This window comes from Triplophysa dalaica, chromosome 21 (assembly GCF_015846415.1).
Source record: "Triplophysa dalaica isolate WHDGS20190420 chromosome 21, ASM1584641v1, whole genome shotgun sequence".
Lineage (NCBI taxonomy): Eukaryota > Metazoa > Chordata > Actinopteri > Cypriniformes > Nemacheilidae > Triplophysa > Triplophysa dalaica.
Genome location: NC_079562.1, coordinates 5,566,614 through 5,591,229, shown reverse-complemented (window position 1 = coordinate 5,591,229; position 24,616 = coordinate 5,566,614). Strand labels below are relative to the sequence as shown.

At 38.8% G+C, this 24,616-nt stretch overlaps 1 protein-coding gene across 15 annotated transcripts in view; it reads left to right on the top strand.

Moving 5' to 3' along the window:
- cacna1ab (calcium channel, voltage-dependent, P/Q type, alpha 1A subunit, b) overlaps positions 1-24,616 on the top strand; it is a 103,292-nt gene that overhangs the window by 30,322 nt on the left and 48,354 nt on the right. For 11 of the 15 annotated variants that reach the window (XM_056734603.1, XM_056734596.1, XM_056734595.1 and 8 more), the window contains 9 exons: positions 8,882-8,987; positions 10,076-10,215; positions 21,972-22,063; positions 22,454-22,606; positions 22,714-22,901; positions 23,006-23,109; positions 23,853-23,968; positions 24,117-24,152; positions 24,263-24,352. In XM_056734603.1, the coding sequence (XP_056590581.1) occupies positions 8,882-8,987; positions 10,076-10,215; positions 21,972-22,063; positions 22,454-22,606; positions 22,714-22,901; positions 23,006-23,109; positions 23,853-23,968; positions 24,117-24,152; positions 24,263-24,352 (1,025 nt within the window). The remainder of the gene's footprint in view (positions 1-8,881; positions 8,988-10,075; positions 10,216-21,971; positions 22,064-22,453; positions 22,607-22,713; positions 22,902-23,005; positions 23,110-23,852; positions 23,969-24,116; positions 24,153-24,262; positions 24,353-24,616) is intronic. The other 4 variants (XM_056734606.1, XM_056734604.1, XM_056734609.1 and 1 more) reach the window with 1 other exon arrangement.

Genomic DNA, 24,616 nt, shown 5'->3' with positions numbered 1-24,616 from the left:
AGCTAAAATGGGGGTTTATAGCAGACAGATATTGTTTTTATAACTGGGGGTTACTGCAGGTCGCAGTGGATTTTTCAGAACACGGTCAGACTTTATCAATGAACACTACGTAGTCTTATAGGGATAATTCACCCAAAAATGTAAAGTCTGTAATCATTTACTCACCCTCAGGTTGTTCCAAAACCTGTAAACATTTCTTTGTTCCGATGAACACAGAGAAAGATATTTGTAAGATTGTTATCAATAAGCATTACATTACATTAAGGCATTTGGCAGACGCTTTTATCCAAAGCGACTTGCTTTGCTTTATCCTATACATTTTACATAGTTATTTGCAATCCCCTTGGATCGAACCCACAACCATGTGTTGTTGACGCAATGCTCTTACCACTGAGCTACAGGAATAAGCAAAGAATCACTACCTTTTAGTTTGTCCTACAATGGTAGTCAATGATGTCCTGCAACTGAAAATTACTAAAATTCTTCTAAATATCTTTCTCTGTGTTCATCAGAACAAAGTAATTTATACATGTATGACATTACACGGAGGTGAGTAAATGATGGCAGGATTTTCGTTTTTGGTCGAAGTGTCCCTTCCCTGTTATCAAACACCTCATTGATTTGTGAACCCTCTTTCATCTGACACAAGCATTTTTCTTACTACTCTAAATGAGAAGTGATTTGGGGTTAGTTTTTTATTATTATTGGTAGGGTGGGTTTTGCAAACTCGGACGCCCTCTCCCCCGTGTCTCAAAATTTCCCACGGGACCGTTTAGAAATTGTGTTGCTGAGACTGCAAGCCCTTAGCCTCTCTTATCAGGGCCTGGCCTTGCTGACGTGCGCACCATACACACATACACACAGGTGCGCACCGCTGGTTTGCTGTAGATCTCTCAGATTGCATTGGGCCATTGACATTCCATCAAGTCCCATCAGCACTTGCTTCACTTGGCCGATGCCCAGAGAACTCATCTCAGCCAGAAATCCTACAATGGTCTCGGAGGACCGCGTGACGCATCTTTGCGTGAAAACATGGTTCTGTTACCTACATGACATGCAGAATTGACATTGAATATTACTACAATAAATACGGCATGCTTGCAGTTATTGGTGGTTTAATTCTGCAATGTTGTACTGTTTATACTATTAAATGCACGTTAGTAGTGCTTTTTTAAAATAGATGTAAAGATTTTAGTCAGATAATGCTAACATGTGCTCAGTGGGTTGTGCTATGTGGCATATTGTGCGTTTATTGTTGCTTGACATCAGGGAGAGGGAGAGAGTCAATGCAATGCTCTATAAAACAGAAAGAACACTCAGTGCTTGGTCACAGTAGTGTAATGCATACAGACAGACAGGGAGTGAATGTGAATGTGTACATCAGTTTTGTTGGCCGTACAGATCTATCTACAGTGTGGCTACTCTAGGAGTCAGATCAAAAAATGTACTGTATATGGTAGTGATATATAGATAGTTTAGATAGATAGTTTATTCAATATAGAAAATTAGTTCAAATAAATCTGTGTATCTTCATATTTCGCTGCTGCCCTTATAACCTTGTATCTCCATATTTTGTCATTTTAATCCATTCATCCATCCAACAGCGAATTTGGACATACAAGGTTTCAGAAGGACAGCTACAATTTATAATATTTGTATAATAAGTAGAGCAAGAATAATATGTAAGACAGTAAAATACAGTCTAAATCTGGTTTAAATAATCAAGGCTTGTTTTCACAATTTAAAGAATATTTTTTTTATTAATAGATTTTTCAATTAAAATAAGTTTTTGATTAATATAAACTTATTTCTATTAATCTCTACACTTTAAAAATTTACAATAATAGACATTTTTATAGACATTTGTACAGTTTCATGTGTACAAATGAGAGACACTGACCAATCTAATGCTCTCATACTCTACAAACTTTTGAAATACAGTAAACAAACGTCAGGGTAACAGAAAGAGAATAGAAATTTACTAGCTGGGTGTAGGTTAACAAAAATTAATGTCATTTTACAAAAATGTATTTGACACTTTTTTTTGTAGTTTTTCTGCCACTCCATCTGATGGAATGTTACATTTTTTTTACAGTGTGGCCACATGCAAAGTTAATTGTAAGGTATTGAATTATTCGTTAATTAAAACAAAATGATTGCAAATATACCATGAATAGCCAACATATTGGCCAGATCTGGCAGTGATGTAAATATGCATGTGAATGTATGTGCCCCTCAAAATGAGTGCAGTACTGAATTATGCATGGCGTGCTCGCATGCTTGTAGTATGTAATGCAAAAGCATTTTCGCAGTGTGTGGTTGAGAATAAGTCGGCTGACAGCAATCTACTTCCTGAAGCCCACTCTAAAACAAGCTGGTAAAAAATACTGCATCTCTCCACCCTCGGTTCTGACACCTCTCTGCAGATCCCGTTTCCTCCCCCTTTTCTCTCGTTTCTCTCACTAGGGGGTATCTTCTCGTCTGTTTCTTCACTGTTGATGTTTTTTCCTCCCTCTATGTTCTCTCATTCTCTCTCTCTCACTCTCTCTCTCTCTCTGCAGAAATGCTGAGGCGGCATAAGCACTCTGACTGAATTAAGATTGTATGATTGATGCGCAGCACTCTAGAACCAGAGCGAGAGAATGCGATGGAAGCAGGAACGCAGCGGGGAAAGAGGGGAGGCTAAAAGGGGAGGATAAAAGATAAGACGAGGAGAAGAGAAGACGACAGGAGAGACTGAGAACAGAGAATGCGAGCAGGGAGGCACCAGAAAGCTTTTAATACAGTCAGACTGAGAGAATGATGCAGATGTCACGGAGCAAAAGAGACAGAGAGTGAGAGAAGGATGAAACAGAGATGAGTATATGTGGGATATAGAGATTCAGAAGGACTGAAGATAGAATGAAGGATTGGGGGGGTGGGGTGAGAGAGAGCTGGTGAAAACGACAGATGTTCAAATGATAGACAGACCGTAAATATGAGCATGGGGTGAAGGCTGTTTTGACCAAAATGATGAATGGACATCTATGGAAGGGAGATACAAAACCTCCTGCAAAACACACTCCCCATCATGTCGTATAGATCACAGACACACATTCACACACATACTGTATCTAAATTGGGACTTTTATTGTTTTTATTTAAAACAACTTGATAGTTATAATTATCATAAATTACCATAAAACAAAAACCTGTTATACTTTACATTATACTATTAGAAACCACTAGAAGACCCAGAAACTTATATAAGCATTTTCTTTTACATGTTTTACAAGTAAGTGTGTCTGAATGTCTTCAAATGAGGATTTGTCGGATTCATCTCACCTTTGGTCTCAAACTACTGCTACTACACTAAAGCAAGATGAATTTAGTTTACTTAAATTAAAACTTTGAAACGTTTTTGTTTATGTAAACGAAAGAAATTGTGCTAAAAATGATATAATTTTAATTTTGTCTGAGCTGAAATAAGTTTAAGGCACTAAAATCTTAAAAAGAAACGAAAAAGAAACTAAAATAAATGAATTCTACATAGCAATTAAATATATATATATATATATATATATATATATATAATGTCAAAAGCATATAACAAATAGATAAAAATGTAACTAAAATTTACATAAAAAAATAAAAATAAAAGCTAGTTTTAAATATTAATAAAACTAAAAATAGAACTGTCGGAAGGGAGACTAAAATGTGTGACAGCTAGCCCCCATCTCCGAAAAAAATAAATATCCATTCACACGCACATACAGCACAAATCTCACACAATGAAAATGTTGACTAACCAGTTATGTAAGAGATGCTGGAAAAATATAAAGAAGAGAAAAAAAGGAGATTCAGTTAAAAAGGTTAAAAATCTGCGCTGAACCGCACAAATATTAGTATAATTGAGCCCTTTTAAAGAGAAGAGATATATATCTACAACACAGTATAAACGTTTGACTTAGAAGTACAACTACATTTTTATTTGTCTAAAATAAGATTAATTCAGTCATCTGTGACTTCATTTCCAGCAGGTATTTTTAAAAAGAGCGCAGGTGATACTTAGAAGGTGTTACATTATAGTCACGCAGATCTGGGCTTTAGCGGGGTGATTTGAATGATTTGAATTTGTGGTTGAAACTCAATGTGTGTCGAGGATTCCCTAGACAATCTACATCAATATTACACAAACACGGCTTTGGTCAGAACAGATCAATGTGATCAGCTGTAGTGAGCAGATATGTTTCCAATCTCACAGGTGGATCGTATATGCTGTTGTTTCTCTCTGGCAGCAATTTATCTCATACCTCCAGCATTTCTCATGTGTTTTGATTGCTTGGATGGTAGTACTGTATAGCGCTGGTATTCAGATGGTCTGAAGACCAGCATCGATGGTCACCAACATGTGTTTTAGACACTGAGCTCCTGCATTAGAGGTACTGTATGCAAGTGTCTCTCAAACTTTTTCGTTGTAAGTCCCCCTTTGTGAAGGGTGAATCGCTTTGCAGACCCCCACATAAAGAGTTATAATCTTAAACACAAAATTTGAATTTAACCAAAAACATATACAGTGCTGGAACGTCAGTTCTTTTGGTTGGTGGGCTTATTTTTCTGATGTTTGATTGCATAAAAGTTATGCTAGATTTCTATATTTTATAAAATTCCACAAATCTGTGGCCCCCCCTTGATCCGTCTTGGGGCCTCCCCAGTTTGTGGACCACTGCTGTAGGTTACCTAGATTTATAATTGGAGTTAACCTTAATCAATTTAATCTGTAACTGATATCAATGACCATTTAATACAGAATAATGGAAGCATTTCATCGGCTAATGTCAGTCAGAGTATTTTACCATTTCTCAGCAATGCAATCTAGGGCATTATTTAACACGGTTTAGATGTAATAGAGCAGACATTCGATATTAAATGTAAAGTTGCTCTGGCTGCAGATTCAGGATCTTTCTACATATTGCATCAGTAAAACAGCCCTCATGTGTGCACTGCTAGCAACCACCAGTCTGCTTAGTGGCTAACACAAGCTTTACCGCAATGAAAACCATTAAAGGCATCCATGATGGAGGAAGGAAGCGATAGAGATGATCTTAGTGTAGACGAGAGAGAGTGATTGCAACAGCAGCGGACAAATGAAGAAGATCTGGTGAAGATGAGCGTGATTCTGTTAGACCTATAAAGGATACGGAAGATTTTAATATTAATAAAGAATAAAAATGGAACAAGGGAGGAACGGAGAGAAAGAAATGGGTTTCAGGGAAGAAAGCAGCAGACTCCTGAATCTGTCATGTATCTATTTTTAGTGTAGCGTATAGAACAGGAGGGGGAATTCATAACTGAAGGCTTTTTAGCATGATGGATCACACACCCGCTCGATTCAGGTCTCTCTGCAGGAAAATCAGAGCAGTCGGAGAGGAAGACGCAAAGGATGGAGACAGGAAGGTGCGTGGTGTGCCAATGAAGAAATGGGGGAGATAGACAGAGAGCGTGCACAGAGCCCACCGTTGTCGAGAGCCCTTGCTGAGTCTTGTGTATTTTGTCATTTATTTCGAAGGGAGAGAAAGTGTTGTTTGTTTTATTTCGTTTGAAATGTGCTCGTCTCATCAGCTCCGTTTCGCCCTGAAGCACGCTGTCAGCTTAAATCCAAAGTGCATAAACCACTCTAAACGAAAAAGCCAAAGACGCCGGCATTAAACGCATGCACCTAGGCTTTTAGTTCTTGTCACTACTAACAAAAGCCAACCTGAAGGTCAATTCAGCTGTTCTCACACAGGACATTTGGTTTTTCTGAATAAACATTGGCGCACAGATGCATTCACTGTTCGCGGCTGCTGCTGGTTTGAGACAGAAACCGTTGGCCAGGTTGAGTTTGTCTTGGTTGTGATACGATTCAACTCTCATCCGGTTTCATATCACTTTCTTGACTGTCCTCTAATAATGTAATATGCAGTTTTTAGTTGTGAGCAGTCAAGCATCAATATGCTGATCCTTGATAATGCAATCTGTGAGAGAGTCTGGGGGTGGGGGGGGGGTTTGAGCAAAGAGTGCATGCTGGGGGACAAGAAGAGAGGTGCTCATGGGAAGGTTGTAATAACGGGCAGAGAGAGATCTAGAGAACAAGAGGGGAAGAGGTTACTGACGTCAGGGAACTTACAATCCTTGCATGTCTATACTGAGCTATACTTTAGGGACAGTAGTGTCACTGGCCGACTAATAATAAAATTGCATAAATAATCAAAAATCTTGTTATTCTTAGGAACCTACTGCAATTTAATCTGAAAAAAATGGGCCTTGCACCAAAAACTTTGTGTCCGGATACACTGTATATCTTTGGCCGTCCGGTGCATAGGCTTTTTAATTAAAGCGAAAGAGGCTGAAAGAAAAGAAACTGGCACCATCACTACCTCTTATTAGTCTAATACATGTTTAAACTGCTGATAGAGCAACGCAGTAGACTGTCTCAGATGCTGGCCAACTCTCCATTTCACAGCTCGCTCGCTCGCTCTCTCTCTCTCTCTCTCTCTCTCTCTCTCTTTCTCTCTCTCTCTCTCTCTCTCTCTCTCTCTCTCTCTCTCTCTCTCTCTCTCTAGCTTTGCGATTGTATCCCATCTCTCTTTTCCTGCTCATTTAAATACATCTACATTCGTTTTTGTTCTCTTTTTATTCTCGCTGGCTTTCTCTCGATTGCCCCTGTTGTCTCTCTCCCTCTCTATCCAAGTCTTAAAATTGAGCTGTGAATTATTAAGGGCACATTATGAGCTGCAGACAGCTTTACCACTCCAACTCATTATTATTTTTCAGGAATGTACCATAAGCGTCGTGCAGCCACGCTATTTGCAGGTAGACAGCCAAACACATACAGAAACAGAACAAGCGTGAGAAAACCCTGGAAAACGATAGTTTCCAACCGTGGTTTATGCCGTGAAAGGTTTTCGCAAATGCTCCACATTTCGTTCCTCAGAACAGCCACCCTGCACATGCTCACTTCAGCGCTCGAGCGGTTGCCATGGATACCTCTTTAAGTCTCCCAGCATGCACTTTACTGCTAGCCATGTTAGCTCAGAGCTAGCTGTTTGTTGGTGAAACACTATAGATAAGAACGAGAAAGTGCGTCCAAGGAATTATACATAATATGACCTCGCAAATGAACATTAACGTCTGCTTTTGCAAAATGTTTGATTTACCTTCAACAGAATTGGAGTTAGATATGATGGAGAGACAGAGAGAGGTCATTCAGGATCCATGTTTTTGTTTATACAGTGCAGAAGGAATCAAGAAGCAAGAAGTAAAGGTGTGGCTTGTTGTAGGCAATTATTTTAACCCCCTTTTTAGCTAATAATATTTACGTTGGTTTCGAAAGACGTGATCCTCTGGTTCCGAGATGCCACTTGGTTCCCTATCCATACTTCACTCGTACTGTGGGTAAACTACTTTTTCTTATAATGTATCGAAGCTGCACGGACCCATGACGATGGAGCCCGCCAAAGTGGGGTGGGTGCTTATAGCTATATAAGCAGACACATCGCCGCTGTGTCCTCAGATCTTTCCCCTTCAGGAAAACTGATTGCTTCGCCGTAGAAAAGCATCTGCAGTGGATTCGACCTCCTGCTCAGCGTCTTTGCAATCCAGCAGTTCCGGTCTTTTCCCTGACGCCATCCGCCGACTATAAAAGAGCATTCAGACCCAGAATCTTGGGACATATCATACTGTCCTTCCTGCTGGAGCTGTTGGAAAAGGGTCGTTCCCCTTCCACACTCAAAGTCTATGTGGCAGCCACTTCGGTTTCCCATGTCCCTATAGCAGGCCAAACGGTGGGAAGGAACAACCTCGTTATTCATTTCTTCAAAGGGTCCAGGCGGCTCTGTCCTCCTCGCCCCTCCACTAACCCTGTATGGGATCTTCCTACGGTGTTGAGAGCTCTGAAGAGCTATCCCTTTGAGCCTTTGCAGTCTGTGGACCTTCGTTCCCTGACGCTAAAAAACGCTCTGTACGTTTTCCTTAGCGTTACAGAGGGGTTTAGCTGGTTAAATTGGTAAACTGGGCAGGCTGGTGGACCTGGTGACACACCAAGGTTCAACCACCTGAACACCAGCTTTGCCAGGCTGCGAGGACCACCTTAATTTAGATAATTTCAGCTAAAACTTTAGGCTGGTTTTCCTGTAGCTCTTTTTGTTCAAAAGGGTTGATTTTTGTTATCTAATGCACCCTTCTTAGTCTGACTTAAGTGTCAAAATATGTCTGTAATACTTTATTCACAGTCTTTTAAGTATAATATATGATGCTAATTTTATGATTGCACTGAATGAGAACTATTAGTAAATGTTTAAGTGTGTAGTTAAATCAAACTGAGTGTATGTTTCTGTGTGATTGTGTGTGTGTATATGTCACAAGCATGACATAAGCAGTTCTGACAAGAGCTGTGTATGTGTATCACTGTTAGTGGCAGCTGGTAAAGAGACACACAGCAACTGTATAATAAGTGCTCTATTACAGGCAGGCTGAATCTGTCTGCACTCATCTGTTTAATATAGCCCTGCAGCCCTCTATGCGTGTGTGAGTGTGTGTTTGTGTTTTGTTTTGTATGTATACGTGTGAGCCCAGCCCTACAGCTCTGTATCACTTACGCATGAATGCACATGGCTTATCTAAACCCCTGCAAGCAGACTGCATTTTTGTGCATTGTTTGTTTTTATAATTTATAACTAAAACTTTTATAATTGATTGCCACTGCTGATTACTATTTTTTATGTTGTATTGTGATGTTTTTCTGATACATTTTGACGATGTAGTGTATTGTGAGTGTAATATTACAGTAAATGTTGTTAAAATAGAAATGTACAATGTTTGATAAATTCGGTGTGTTTTGGGCCTTAACTTCAACTCTCACTCCGTTTGAGTGGATGATTTTGACCACCATCATTGCCAACTGCATTGTACTGGCTCTTGAGCAACACTTGCCAGACGGAGACAAGACTCCACTGTCAGAACGATTGGTAATGCGCAACACATGCAAACACACTTCACACACACTTCACTGTTTATCTATTAGTGTTTATTTGCACACATGTGTAAATAGGTTTGTGCTTCCACTCATACTTGAATGCACAAAAATACAAGCATAGTATATTCAAATTTATTTGCATAGCGTTTTTCGCAATGTATATATTGGTTCAAAGCAGCTTTATAGTGTATATGTGTCAAATATGAAAAAGGGTTCAATATTAAAAACAATAAGTGTAATACTGATTTAAGTTGTTCTTATTTTTTTAAGTTTTCTGTTTAATTTAAGTGGATTTTTGGTTTTCTGAGCAAAAAATTTAAATATCTTAAATTTTCTCTGATTAAAAGAAGATATTTTCTCCGTCATTTGAGCTACAGAAACACATTACATTGTTTATATCATATCATTTATGTCAATCAATGTAACAATCTTGTCAGGCATATTAACAACAAAAATCAATTTATGACATATTACCTGAATGACAATGTAACATTATTTCAACCAAATTTTGACGTTTTATTCTCCAAAAACGTAGATGAAACCATAAAGTAGACATTTGACTTACATTTAACGTGCTTTCAATGGACATAAAATCACTTTTTAAATTTATTTTGATGGGGTCATATTTGACCCAGATGCAAACACTTCACACATGCACAAACCTGAGTTAATTTTTCTATTGCTATCCTGTTTGGAATGCTAAATACACAGGTCGATTACATCAACATTTATGCCTTTTGCAGACACTTTTTTGTGCGTTCAAGGTCTAGATTTTGTCGGTATGTTTGTTTCCTGGGAATCAAACCCTAAACTTTTTAGTTGCTCTATCATTTGAGCTTCAGAAACACATTTACAATGATGATATCATATCATATTAAAATCATATTAATCTTAAAATTATGTAGAGCATCCATAGAGGCAATTACAAAGTCACAACTGTTTGTAAACACAGTTGTCAATCCAAACTTTAGAGATATTTTAGAGATACTTTATCAGATATTTCGAAAAAAAAAAACACAAGAACTGCCTCTAAATTTGTCCTCACTAATGATCTCATTTTTGCTTTCCTCTCTCCGGTAGGACGACACGGAGCCATATTTCATTGCTATTTTCTGTTTTGAGTCGGGCATTAAGATTCTGGCGCTAGGATTCGCCTTTCACAAGGGCTCCTACCTGAGAAACGGCTGGAACGTGATGGACTTTGTAGTGGTGCTCACAGGGTGAGTTTTACAAACACACACAAACACTGGTGACATGTTCTTTTTACATACCACACAGACTAAGATACCTGTAGCTGTTAAGCGTTTATGCATCAATTCAACAAATTATACACAGCTTTCAGAAATACATCATTATAATTTGCCATTTGATGTATTCTGGAGTCAGATATTTGTGGTGTATTGCCTTTTTATAACTGACCCAGGTGAACAGTGTCACGCATTGGCTTGTATGACACTGAGGTCTACTTTTCTCATAATATAGAAAATGACATCTCAATATTAACATGTCCATTTGTTTATTATAGGGCTGTCAAACGATTAATCACATCCAGAATAAAAGATGGTTAATACATAATAAATGTCTGTGCATATTAATTTTGTATTTATAAGAACATACTGTACATGCATTTAAATATTTAAGAGAAAATATAAAATCTGAAAATGAACGTTTACACCCAAAGTAAGGCACACACCCTCTGAAACGCTTAGTGTAAAGCAAAGCTGTTCACACAGCAGAGGTCTGGTTGGACAACAGGCTCCCTCGTACTTTAATGAGCACATACACACTCACACACCCACACCCACACACACACATACATACACACATTTTAGAGTGAATTCTCAGACACAGGGCAGATCACAGCAGCACTGTAGGGAGCAACCATCAGGCCACATCTGAAATGTCACCTCGCAGAGAGAAGAGAGAGAGAGAGAGAGAGAGAGAGAGAGAGAGAGTAAGGTGTGTGTTGGGGGTGTTGTAGTATTGCAGTGCTAAAGAAGGCAGGGTCATGTGACTCCATTAATCTATTCCCTTGGGCTTTGGAGTATTGGAAAATGAGAGAGAGAGAGGGTGTTGATGTGGAAAGAAGTGTTGCTGGTGGATTGTGCTTGAAGAACAGAGAGGAGAACAGAGTGAACAGCTTATGAAAGTGAAAATCCCAGCAAATACACAATTATTTGGTTAAGCATACCTGTATTGTTCACCAGAACAGAATGTTGGTCAAACAGCAATCAAGGTCTACCTGATGTAATTCTGACATCGTTTACGCATCATCAGGCTGGTCTAGCGTCATGTTATTTTCTTTTTCAATGGATGAAGCAAAATGTGACAGTAACCTTTCATTGCAAGGAAGAGTCGACATTGTTCAAAGGGTGAATAAACAGTGACAGAATTCAAATGTTTGGATGGCATTTCGAAAGTCTGGTAGGCATCCAAATCCATGCGGTTATATGTGAAGAGAACCGTGGTAAAAAAAACGAGGAGGGAAACAGCATGGTGGCTATATGTGCAAGGAAAAACTGGTGCGAATGGGGGAGGGAAGAACATACAGGAGCAAAGAGAGCCGGGGCAAAAGATGTGTTTGTTAGTGTGTGTGTGTGTGTGTGTGTTTTCGTTAGCTGCTGCAGTAACCTGCTTTTCACTACTGCGGATGATCAATCAAGCAGCTCTGCTTTTAGACACAGCAGATCCACACACGCGCAGCTGCAAACATGGCTAATCATTAACTACATCTTCAATACACCCATTTTTACTCACCGTTGACTGCTGCGTGAGCACATTGGACACATTTGTAAGCATCAGCTGGCTTTCACAGTGGTGTGTGTATGTGTGCGTCAGAGAAAAAGAGCTTCGCTTTGATGATAAAATGCATCTTTTTTCTTGCTGCTTCCTACCGCTTTGATTTATATTTACAGTCAGACTCATAGACACCTTTACTCGCTGAAAGCAGGTTGTTGTAGCGTTGTTCAGTCTGAGATCCATAAAGAAGCATTACCAGAGGAAGTGTTGCTCTGTAGTCTTTTATGATGTACACACTCTAAATTAAAAAAAAAAAAATTATTAAGATTGTTGGTTAAGGCCTGCAGTTTTCTCCCGTGAGCCTATCCATCTTCTCAGAAACTCGAGTTGTACATTTTAGTTTCACATCACAGATTTGACATCAAGACGTCAATGAAGCGTGATGGCAGAACGACCTACTCTCATGACAGCCGTGAGTGGAGTTTGTTACTGGTCACAGTGAGGTCATCTCTCACGGTGGCAATCTAGAGCTTATCCTGAAATAACATCACTATGAACTATTTCACATTGGTATTTGAGATGATGTAGTTTTATTCAAGCTTGAGTCTGATAGCGTCTGTAAATTAAAATAAAAACAGCTGAAGAGTTTATTTGCAAAACAGACAACTTAGTGTAACTGTATTTGTATTAATATTTAATCAAAACAACCCAACTGCAGTTTGACTGATATTACTTGGAATGTACAATAAAAAACATGGTTTTATAATTTTTTATTTCAAATATTACATTGTCTTATAGACATTGTCAAACATTATGTTATGCAAACTTAACTTCCAGTAGAACTCCGCAACGAATCAGTAACTGTTAAGTGGTGTGAATGTCATTTATTACAATAAATATACAATAAAATAATAATATAAATTAATACTTATATTTTAGAAATGAAATCTAAAATAAATTCTTATATTATAACCGTATCAATATAAATTATGTATCAATATGTAATATTTGTAATATTTTAAGTTCAATATTTATCTCCAATATTGCTACAGTAGGTTACCAATTGACTATAAAGAAATTTACTTTTCTTACAGTAAATGTCTAATATTTATTAGTACTTTAATTTTTAACCAAGAACGTTATTAATTCTTTCGTACAGTCTATACTAACATTGCCACTGCTTGTGTGTGTGTTGCCAATGTACAGCTCTTACTTGGCAGATTCCTGAGTCGTGACTGCGCTGGCTATTGGCTGCATGCTTTGTGCCAATCTCTGACTTCACTCCTGGCACATACAGCAAATAGAGGCAGAGAGGAAAAGATTGAGGAGAAGTGAGAGATAGATAAGAGAGCATAACACCAGAATAACACCAGAGCATGACTTCAGAATTTCTCAGCTTCTGGACACACCTTAGTGCTGCCATGCGCAGCTGTTTCCATAGCGATGTTATGTAATAAGAGAGAACTGCTGAAGGCCAGAGAAGACAACGCTTGTCATTCTTTATAATTCTATCTATTTACCCATCTCAATCTGTCTGCATATATATCCACTCATTTTAATGCAATGAGGAGGATGACAGTTTAAACAGTAATGTGCACCAAGGGCGATAGTGTATTTTGTGCTTTTTTTGTGTGTATGCCCGTGTGTGTGTAAGCATTATTAAGCATCAGTTTTTTTTTAGCATTTGTGTATTAAGCATTTAACGAAAAGCTCTAACATTAAGCCGCGGTGTTCATGCAGGTGACATCCAACAAAAATGTGGAGACACAATATAGTGAACTGTTATATTTCATTTAAAGTAGTGTGACCATACGTACCATTTTTCCGGGACACGTCCTGCCCAAGATTTCAGCAGCGTCCTCCAGAGGTCGCATTTGTCGATCGCATACGTCATCGAGGTTTATTATTTCAGGTTTTATTTCAGAGAAGTAACCGTTACATTTCAAGGTAGGAATGAAACTGCAAGGATTACATCTAAAGAGAAGTTCATTTTAAAAGTTTTTCTTTTACTGAATTGAGAAAATCTCGATGATGGATGCGATCGACGAATGCAACTTCCGGAGGAAGCAGCTGAAATCCTTCACTGGATGTGCCTCGGAAAAATGGCATGTATGATTCACCCTAATTTATAGGTGAAGTGCACATTGAAACATGTCATTTATTGGTTGATTTCTATAAAAAGTGTAAAATCTCATGATTTTGTACTGTAGAAACAACTCAGTTTCAGATGATTCTCATTAGCGTCTCTTAAGAAAGAAAAATAGTGCCAAACAAGGCAAATGATAACACACAGCAGGAATATAAAGCTATAAAAATGAATGCGACTAGTAAAGCTAAGACTACCATTCATGTTGAAATCTATATCAATTGCAGACTTTGATACTTTGACAGTTGTGGCAAGCGTGGTTCTCCTCCGGAACTTTAGAAGAGACAAGCGAGAGTACCCTGGTCTGTTTCCCTGGTGAAAAATGAAAGAAGCTTTTCACATTGCTCTGATAGGGAGATTTCATTCATGACTTTTCTTTCCTTTTGGATGATTAACAGTCATGGCTTGCCTATTCCGAACCTGTTCTAACTCTCTTCTCCGCATCATTTCCTGTCTTTCTGCTAATATGGCTATTAAAAAGCGCCCAAAATATCTCTAGTTAAAAATGAACGCGTGTGACTGTGTATGTGTTTTTATGAGTATGAAATCTTTTTTGAAAATGTGTCCAGGAAAAAACATCGGTTAACGTAATTGTTGCACAGACCGGACACTAGGTTAAAAGCGTGTTTCAGGAATAGATGCACTTTAAGTGAAGCCTGTATGTGTGTGTAGATGTTAGGATAAGTGTGTTAGTGTTTGTGAAATTGTGCTTTAGTGTGTGTGTGGTTAAGGCCCATATGGAGGTGAAGGGAAGGATGTCTTTCTCTAAATGACTGCAGAGCAATAATAATAATGGAATTGATGGCAATGGTACAATATTCACACAGGTAGAAAACCTCTCTCTTTCTCTCTTAGGCAGAGTTGAAGGTAGAACACAAGGGTGCAGGGGAACATGGCTGCTTGGTAACAAGGAACAGAAAGGATGTGAGGAGGGAGAGGGAATGACCATCAGCTGTGTTGAGAACAGCAGGAACAAACTAATGCCAAAACTTACCGCCATTTTTCTAGATGGTTGCCAGGGCTTTAGTATGCTGTTGCTAGGCTTAGCTGGGTAGTTTATAGAAGGTTTCTTGGGTGTGGTTAGAAACATGGTTGGTGGTTAGAATTTTTTATCCACCATCCAATGGATAAGAATTAGTTTAACGTTAAGTTAAGCAATCAGGGTTATTGGCTGTTAAAGGGATAGCTCACCCAAAAATGAAAATTCTGTTATACTAATCCTCGCCATTTCACCGAATGGCGGTACCCATTGACTCGCATTGGTTTTGTTTCCATTTTGTCCACTATTTTTAATTTTAGTCCCATGACAAATTTACTTCTTTAATTTCTATCTTATTTAGTCATTCATGTCCTGTTTTAGTTTAGTCAAGTTTAGTCGACTAAAAGACTATGCATTTCTGTCTCATTAAGTTAATACAAACTTTTCATCACATTTTCGTCATGCTGTATAAAGGTTAAAACGATCAAAATTGTCATTTTGCTTAAATATTATAATCACAGTGATTGGTGTAGTTTGAGAAATTTGTTTTTATATTTCATTATTAGTATTTATTTTAACAATATGCACAAATCAATAGAATGTCAAACCATGTGCATAGTTTATTCAACTTCATCTAGCCTTATCTAAGAAGTATTTCCACAGAGGTTTGATAAGTGCGTAGGCCGATCCAACTTCCCCCTTAAGTTCTCCCGCAAGTTTTCTAGCATCTTCCTGATGCCCGCAAAATATTGCCATTTTCCCGGACACAACGAGACTGACCGTGAAGGAGAACGTATATTTTTTTAACCTTTCATCCCTGTTTGGGGATCTGAACTCCTGTTATCTAGCGACCGCAAACATGAATGCTCGTACAGTAGACTCAGAGGCTCGCACCAAAATCTGTAATATTTTACTTCTAATTTTTTCGACAAAGACTAAAAGGAGTGTTTGGGTAAGCTTTTATTTTATAACTACATTTAAGTCTCATCATTTTTCGTCAACAATATCCTATGCTTATGTGGTTTTAAACCCTTTTGCACGGGATTAGTATTACATGGGGACCTTGTGTGATTTAGAAATTACCTCCCCACATCTGTTTTTCATGTGGCGCATTCGCACGGGATAAGAAAAGCCTGTGATTTTACTCAAATTTACAGACTTTTTTGTGTTGTTTGTGTATAGAGTACCTGAAAACATACTTGGGTAAAAGTACAGATACCTTGCAGTAAAAATTACTCCATTACAAGTAACAACTCACAAATTCCAAAACGACTTGAGTAAAACTCTTAGAGTATCTGATTTTAACAGTACTTGAGTATTTTACTCATACTGGATGCTCAAGCAGCCAGACATGTAAGTGAAAAATAAACTGTTGATTCGTGAGGAGAGCAATCGCATCAAGCTGAACACCTCAAATTGCATCAAATCAAGGTCGACACCATAGCCTACGTCTATTACAAACACCCAAGTCTCACAGTAAAGCTCAAGTGCTTATAAGGAAAGCAATATTCAAGAAGATCTCTTCAGTATAACGGATAAATAAAAGAATAATGTTAAGTAGAAAATTACAAGTCAAAGGCATTTTTCACAGGACATGCTGGTTTTGGCCTTATTGCCGGCTGCAGTCATGTCCTCTTCCCACGTAAAACACCAGCGATGTCAATACCCTGATAATGTCCCCGCATTCGCATAAAGAAGCCATTGACAAGTTTTTTGAAAGTAAGGGGAAAAATGCACAAGATATAGTACCTTCAATTTATTTCTGCGTCAGAAGAAGCAAAGTTGCCATTTACAGGTGGCAACTTTGCTTCTTCTTACGCAGAAATAAACTGCCGCATATTAAGTTAGGTGCTGGCAAAATATAATTTGTTATTGCATAAGTCTATACTTGTTCAAAAATGTGTCAAGTAGAGAGTAAATATCTTTAATACTCAGTACAACTACAAAGTAGCCAAAAAGATACTTAAGTAGAGTAACTAATTACATTTACTCCAATACTTTACACCACGGCCAGATATGATGGCAAGGCTTTGCGTATAGTTTGTGTATATAGTTGTGTATAACGATATGACCGTACCTGTCGGCATCTGTACGGTTTCACCAGAGAAAAAACGGAAAGGGAGACACTCCCGGACAAAACGGCAGTATTAGCAGGTATGAATATGACGCAGCACCCGAAATAATATCAAAACACTTTTACACAGCCTCCATTACTCGCAAATAATGGATAAACCTTGAAAAAGTATATAGGAGCCCGCCAAATGACAAAGACGGCATTTCGCACTGGACTCATATTATCAGCGGACCACTGTTTTTGCCGAAATATGGTAGGTAATTTGCGGAGGAATTTTTTCTTTACAAATAACAGAAATGGCTGATTCATGCGGGATTAAGATCACAGACAACCTCTGCTATTATTACAAATGACTGGAGGTCCCCAGGTGATACTAATCCTGTGTGAATAGGGCTTAAATTGTCGTTAATGGCCTTACGTTTCGTCTCGTCATCGTCTTCTTCGTTAGAAAATAGTCGTTGACAAATATTTTTCGTCACTATTTTCGTCAATGAAATTAACACTAGTCCATACAATAGAAGTGAATGGGTACCGCCGTTGTTCGGTAACCAACATTCTTCAAAATATCTTCTTTTGTGTTCTGCGGAATAAAGTCATACAGGTTTGAAATAACAAGAGGGTGATTTCATGATGGTGAATTTTCATTCTTGGGCGAACTGTCCCTTTAATCCCAGATTCTTAGCCCTAAACAGTGATAGTGATGCTTTACTTAGCAACTCCTAGAACGATGATAAGCAGAAAGGCAGGTCAAGAAAGAATATCAAGGAATTATGTAATATCCATGTATCTCAACATCTTCCCATAGCTGAAAATGGACTCTCAGCAGCCCGTAGCTAGTCCAGATCAGATCAAACCCTTCTTACAGAAGGAAGAGATGAGAAGCTAACAAACAAATATATTCCGGTTTCCGTGATGCATACATGAGACCTACTTTACAAACTCTGGCTCCGAAAACGAGATATCTGATACCAGATCCCTGTCGCACTCCCTAAACAAACACCCTCACAAACAGCACAAATGCACCATATTCCCAGATGCACCAGCCTGAGTGTACAGCATTGAATAATGTAGAGGTCGACTGCATATCAGAATGACCTAGATTCAGCACGAACGAGATGCGAGAGGATTCCTACGCTACTCCTGTTTTAATGCAGGATCCAGCAGATGTACACCGTCTCAGACGGCATCAAGCCCGGTAACCGCCTGCGTGTGAATGCATATATATGCGTGGAGAGGTTTTACTGCAAACAAATGAGGACGACTTTATCAGCTTACTCCTTAAACTCTGTACCATGTGTGATACAGTGTCTGGTCAGAATATTCATGGCGTATTACAGGGGGAAAGAGTGGAGATCAATCAAAAGGGTACCCTATATGTTTCACTGGTGGCCTGGTTGCCGCGGCAATAGCGAGATTCCATCAATGACACAGGGCCCGTTGCTGCGGCAACGGTTATGAATGAGAGGAGGTTGGTAACCGTGGAGACTTCGTAAAGAGGAATCGCCGGTTGCTATGGTGATGCCGTGAATGGGGAGAGACCTGGTGGCGTGATGTTGGAGAGAGACTTCCACGTCATCATCATTTAATTTAATTGTTTATTTTGTAGTTCAAATATGCTGCAGGTGTGAGACAACGCAGAAGCATTCATTATTTTTCCTAAAAACAACATGAAGCACACACAGACGGATATCCAGAGAATATCTAAATGTTCACTTATTACTGTGATAAATTCTGCATAGAACAGATAATCGCAAATTAGATTTTTTAAATATCTGTTTTTCTTAGACACCAATCCAAATAAATGGTGAACAAATACAGATTTAGAGGGATAGTTCATACAAAAATACATTTTGTCATCGTTTATTCATCCTTCTGTCATTCTGTGGAACACAAAAGAAGATATTTTGAAAAACGTCTCCGTGGGTTTGTCATGCAATGGATGTCAATGGGCTCCAGTGTAATTTGGTTACCAACATTCTTTAAAATATCTTATTTTTTGTGTTCTGCAGACGAAAGAAAGGTTTGGAATGACATGAGGGAGTAAATGATGAAATAATTTTTGGGTAAACTATCTATTCAAATCAATCACCTTTTTCTCAGATTGTGAAACATTACAGTCAAAGTTGATATCTAAATGAAACAAAACTAATTCTAAGCTATGAATTAGCAATCTTTGAGCCTTAGCATATTCCTCTGTGGACACACATGTTTATTTTTCAGTACTGTAAAGCAGATGTAACACACACAGTTTCTGCATATCTCATATTACTCTTGAGTACCTATAGAGTAGTATTGCACACTTTGTAGTTTGATAACATTTATAAAGACAGCTGTACGATTGTTTCCAAAACAGGCGACCTCCTGAACGCTTGCCTACCTTGTGCGGTTCAAGACCGGCATTTTTTAGCGCTGGAACCGCTCCATCTATCAGTTTCAAATGATCTCCAAATCCAGCATTGTATCTCCCATTTATATAACATTCCTTACCGAAATGCAGTGAACAAACACACAGCTGAATTTAGCGAACGCAGTGCTCTCTCTCTCTTTCTCCAGCTGGTTGAAGTGTGCGCATGCTCCTTCTCCCGCTCTCCGTGGTTGACTCGTGGGCGTGCTCTTTCATCTCGCTGGTTGACGCGTGAGCATGCTTTTCCAGGAAAATTGTCCAATAAGGGACTAAGGAAAGTTGTTAAGTAAGGGAATTTCATATTCGAAAAAAGTTTCCGAAATGCGAACGCTGGGGGAGTGTATAGAGCACTGAAATTCTACATCATACGTCCAACTCTTTTTTTGGCAAGTTGACCATGTCAAACATGAGAAGCAAGAGCGATTAACATTGCAAAGAAGTCAGAATGCATGAAACACTGTAGGACCCCCCCTTTCGCAATTAGAACATCATAAACTTTTCACACCAGGCTAATATGCACACACCTTTTATACCAGTAAGCAGCACGTAACTTTTACTAGTTGCTAAGTTTCACAATTTGTAGGTAAATTTATCCAATCTGGGCAAACGTTAAAACACAATACATAACATCTCTTGAGCTTCAAAAGACACAAAGAGTGATAAACCAGTGTATAGAGAATGAGAAAGTGTAGATGAATAGGCAGCAAAAAGAGGAATCCCTTACATCAGTGTTTGTACTCTGATTGATTGTCAGATTTTCCCCAGCAGACCAAGGCCTTGTCACTCCTTTCCCGCACCTGCTTTCTCTCTGCAAATCCCTCGCTCCCTTCCTATATCTCACCATGTCATCCTCGTCTCCCTGTGGTGGGGGGCTTTTTTATTCCCTGTTGTATTCCCTCTCCATCCGTTGCTCTGTCATTCTCAGGGCTAACTGTGTGTCTTTCAATCTTTCCTCTCCAAGGCGTCCCAAATCGCACTTTACTCCCTTCACAGAATGCTTTTCCTCAGAAAGAGGTGACTGTAGTAGACATCATGAAAAAAATTAGAGGACCTAGACGGTCAAATTGCCATTAGGTCAGAAAAACAACCGGCATTGAAATAGCTTTCCAGTTTGGATTTATAAATGTCATTGATACTTGTATGATACGTTTCAAACGTATACACAAAGCATACACACATACTGTACCGTCCGTCTCGAATGCGCACACACCCGCACGTCAGTCCACTCTTCCATCAAATTTACCGCAGGCCTTTTAGTGTGTAGTAGAATATTAGCGCAGTCAGGGCTCTGCTATTCGACTGCACTAATAGAAGGTAAAGTGTTCTTCACCGGCTGACCTGGAGGCAGTTTATTCCTTCCCGCATCTAAGTTTCCACCGTTCCACAAAATAAAATGTAAACTGATCTTTATCACCAGCCTAAGCGCTTCAGTCCCGATATCAGATCAGTTCTAAGTTCTGAGTTTCAAATGCAGATTTGCGCGTACTGCGAGCACCTGTCCGTCTCGGTCTTATTGATCACGCAAGATGGGTCATAAATAGGTGTTATTGGTTATGCGAGACAGCAGATACCTGTAAATTAATTACTGACAGTTCCATCCAGAGATCTCAATTGGTTTTGATAAAAGGGGGCAAGGCTTTGCTGACCTGTGATCAGGTTTTCCATTTCATAAATGATTAAGGTTCAGTTGTGAATATTCGAGACAGAACCAATGGGGTTGGCGCCACATAGAATCTCATTCTCAAAACTTTGTTGCGCCGTATGAGGTCACAAAATAACTAATATGATTCTGGCCGTTGATTGAATTAGTCACAATGTTAACAGGAAGAGCTGAAAAGCATTAAAGAATGAGTCAGGAGACGAGTTTGCTGCGTTCTGCCCAGCCACCTTCAAGTCTGTCCTTTCTTTTGGCATGTAGGTGTTTGCTGGTGGTTAAAGGATTGACTGAGCCTGGTGCTTTATGTCATAACCATTAATTAATGAGCTTTGAGCAACATTGGCATAGATGCATATGCAGGTGACAGCAAAATGGAAAATAGTCTACAAGTAATGTAAACAGAACAGAACATTGCTGGACCTTTTAATAAGAAGTACACTTGTTGCAAAGTTGCAAATGGTTTAAAAAACAATATTGAAGAAGTCATTTGTATTTAATTTTGTATTGTTCAAATACTCCCTTCATACTGGCACAGAAGCTCACGCGTAAAGATCAGACCATCAGACCGGTGTGTGATGTGAGAACAGAGCAGTTTCTGATCAATTATTCATCTGCGATTGACCTCTTCTCACAGTTTTGTATGTGTGTGTTTGTGTTTACTTTTATTCCAGTTTGCACCATTATATATTTATGTGTAACAAGTATGTGTATCTATGCAAACGCACATGCTTACATACATTTGCATTGGTATGAGATTATTGATGATCTATAGAATGGCCCTGATACTCAAATGATATACTGTACGTATGGAAGAGCAAAAGGGAAGCTGCTCTTGTATAAATTGGGTTTAAAAATCAAGCATTAATGGAGCCCATAATACGATTTAAACATGAACTGCTTTTTGCCCCCGTTCTCTTTGTCTCTCTCTCTTTCTCCTGCTGTATCTTTTTCACATTCTTTTTTCCTCTCTCTTCCAGTATACTCTCCTCAGTGGGGTCAGAATTAGATCTGCGGACATTGCGAGCAGTCAGAGTGTTGCGGCCACTAAAATTAGTGTCAGGAATTCCCAGTAAGTGTTTCATCTGTCTGAGTGTATCTGTTTCTCTCAGAGCTTTGATTGTCTCGACTCTTTGCACAAGGCGATATAATATCATTTATGGAGGGGTGAATCAATCCTAAAGTAAACTTTAAATACTGTTGTATCAAGACGATCCTGTCCATTCAATGTTTTGTAAATACTTTTTTTAATACTTTTCTTTATTTAGCATGAAAATCAATGTGAACAAAAATAAACATTCTAAAGCCATTTCAATAGAATTTGTTTGTCTGAAGTTGTATATTAAACATGTCTATAGTTGTTTTTCATATGATAAAAAAACAAAACACAAAATATATTGTTTTGTAAAAATACATAGCTAATTCCCGGCCTCATATTAATACTAATACCAATACTCTCCAGGCCTGCAGGTGGTGCTAAAGTCCATTATGAAGGCCATGATTCCACTGCTGCAGATCGGTGTGCTCTTATTTGTGGCCATCCTCATGTTTGCCATCATTGGGCTGGAGTTCTACATGGGCAAATTCCACAGAACCTGCTTTGACAATATCACAGGTATGCAATATAGTTGTCTATCTGCATCAGCATGTTCAGCAATGAACAAAAAATTACCCTCAGGTTGTTTCGCTGTTCCTTACATTTTTTTATGTTAAATTATCCAGGCGAGTTATATGATGAACAGCCCTGTGGTGATTCGCTGCCCGCTCGAGCATGTCCAGAAGGAACGGATTGTAGGGAATACTGGCAAGGACCAAACTATGGCATCACACAGTTTGATAACGTCCTCTTTGCCGTGCTCACTGTTTTCCAGTGTATCACCATGGAGGGTTGGACCGATATGCTTTATTACGTGAGTGACATTGTAACTGTTTTTGTGGACGAATATGAACATGGTTTAAAATGTAATTGTTTGTCTTTGGTTGGTGACTTTGACTGTTCATGTGTATTTTACAGAGTAATGATGCCTTAGGCAGTGCCTGGAACTGGATGTACTTTGTTCCCCTCATCATCATCGGATCCTTCTTCATGCTCAATTTAGTGTTGGGTGTCCTCTCTGGGTAAGACCAACCGATCAAGAAACTCAAGAGAAACGTTTATTGCTCAGAAGATTTGGTGGTGAATTCATTGATGGTATTGAATGAGTTCATATTGCAATCTTCAAATAGTTTAAATGGATAGTTCACTCAAAAATGAACATTTACTCATCCTTAAAGGGATATTTCACAGGCAAAGCTAAATTTCCCCATCTTTGACTCACCATCAAGGCATTCTGACTGAAATTGACTTTCTTCTTGAAGAATAATACAGTCGAAGTTATAATACCAAGTATTATTTTACTGTCAAGCGTTAGAATTGGAATGAATGGGTGTTGACTTTTGGAAGCTCCAAAAAGTGCATCTATCAATCAAAACACAGCTCGAAACAGCTCTGTGGTCTTAACAAAGGTCTTCTGAAGTGAATCGATGCGTTAGTTTAAGAGAAATATCCATATTTACTGCGCTATTAAGGTTATTGTCTAGCTTCCGCTATCCCTCTGCTGCACTTGAACCAGAGGCTTGTTTTTCCAGCAAATGACGCAGGCATATCGTAAGCTCCAGTGACGAACGCAGGATTTTTCATTTTATTCCTATAGGATGTCGTCTCCTCTGCGCAGGAGCTTTCGTCACATCATTTGTCATTTACATTTTTGGGTGAACTGTCCCTTTAATTTGAATAATATTGACAAATTGGTATACCATGTATTTTGGTATCTACATACTGTACGTTTATATTTAAAACTGCTTTTCCGTCTTCCCCAAAGTGAGTTTGCTAAAGAGAGAGAGCGTGTGGAGAACAGAAGTGAGTTCCTGAAACTCAGACGGCAGCAGCAGATCGAGAGAGAGCTCAACGGGTATCTGGAGTGGATCTGCAAAGCAGGTGTGCATACAGAAGACTAAACACATGAAAAAAGCGTTTTTTTAGTTATCTTTATGCCTGGAGAGACCTGTGTATAAAAAATACACACATTCATGCAACAACGAGAACAGAGCAAAATGGCCAATGTCTCTTTCTTCATTTTTTACAGAGGAGGTCATACTTGCTGAGGATGACAATGGCACTGGTGATCATAAATCTTCTCATTTCGAGCTTGTTTTTGTGTTTAAACATAAGTGTGCTGTGATGCATGAAATGCCAGTCACTCATAAACATCTGCGAATGTGTTTATGTCAGCAGGATCCCGTCGCAGGCCCACCCTAAAGAAAAACAAAGCTGACCTGTTAAATCCAGAAGAGGGAGAGGACCACATGGGAGATGCAGTTGGTAGGAAAATGACCACGTTTTGTGGTGTCATAAAATTGTATAAAAGCAAAAAGGCACGCAGTTAACATGCTTTAAAGAACAGTTCACCTGAAAATAAAAACTGTCATCATTTACTCACCCTTGAGTTGTTCCAAATCTGTATAAATGTCTTTGTTCGGATGAACACAGAGAAAGATATTTGGACGAATGCTTGTAACCAAACCGTTCCTGGCCACCATTGACCACCATAGTAGGCAACATTACAATGGTAGTCAAACGTGTCCA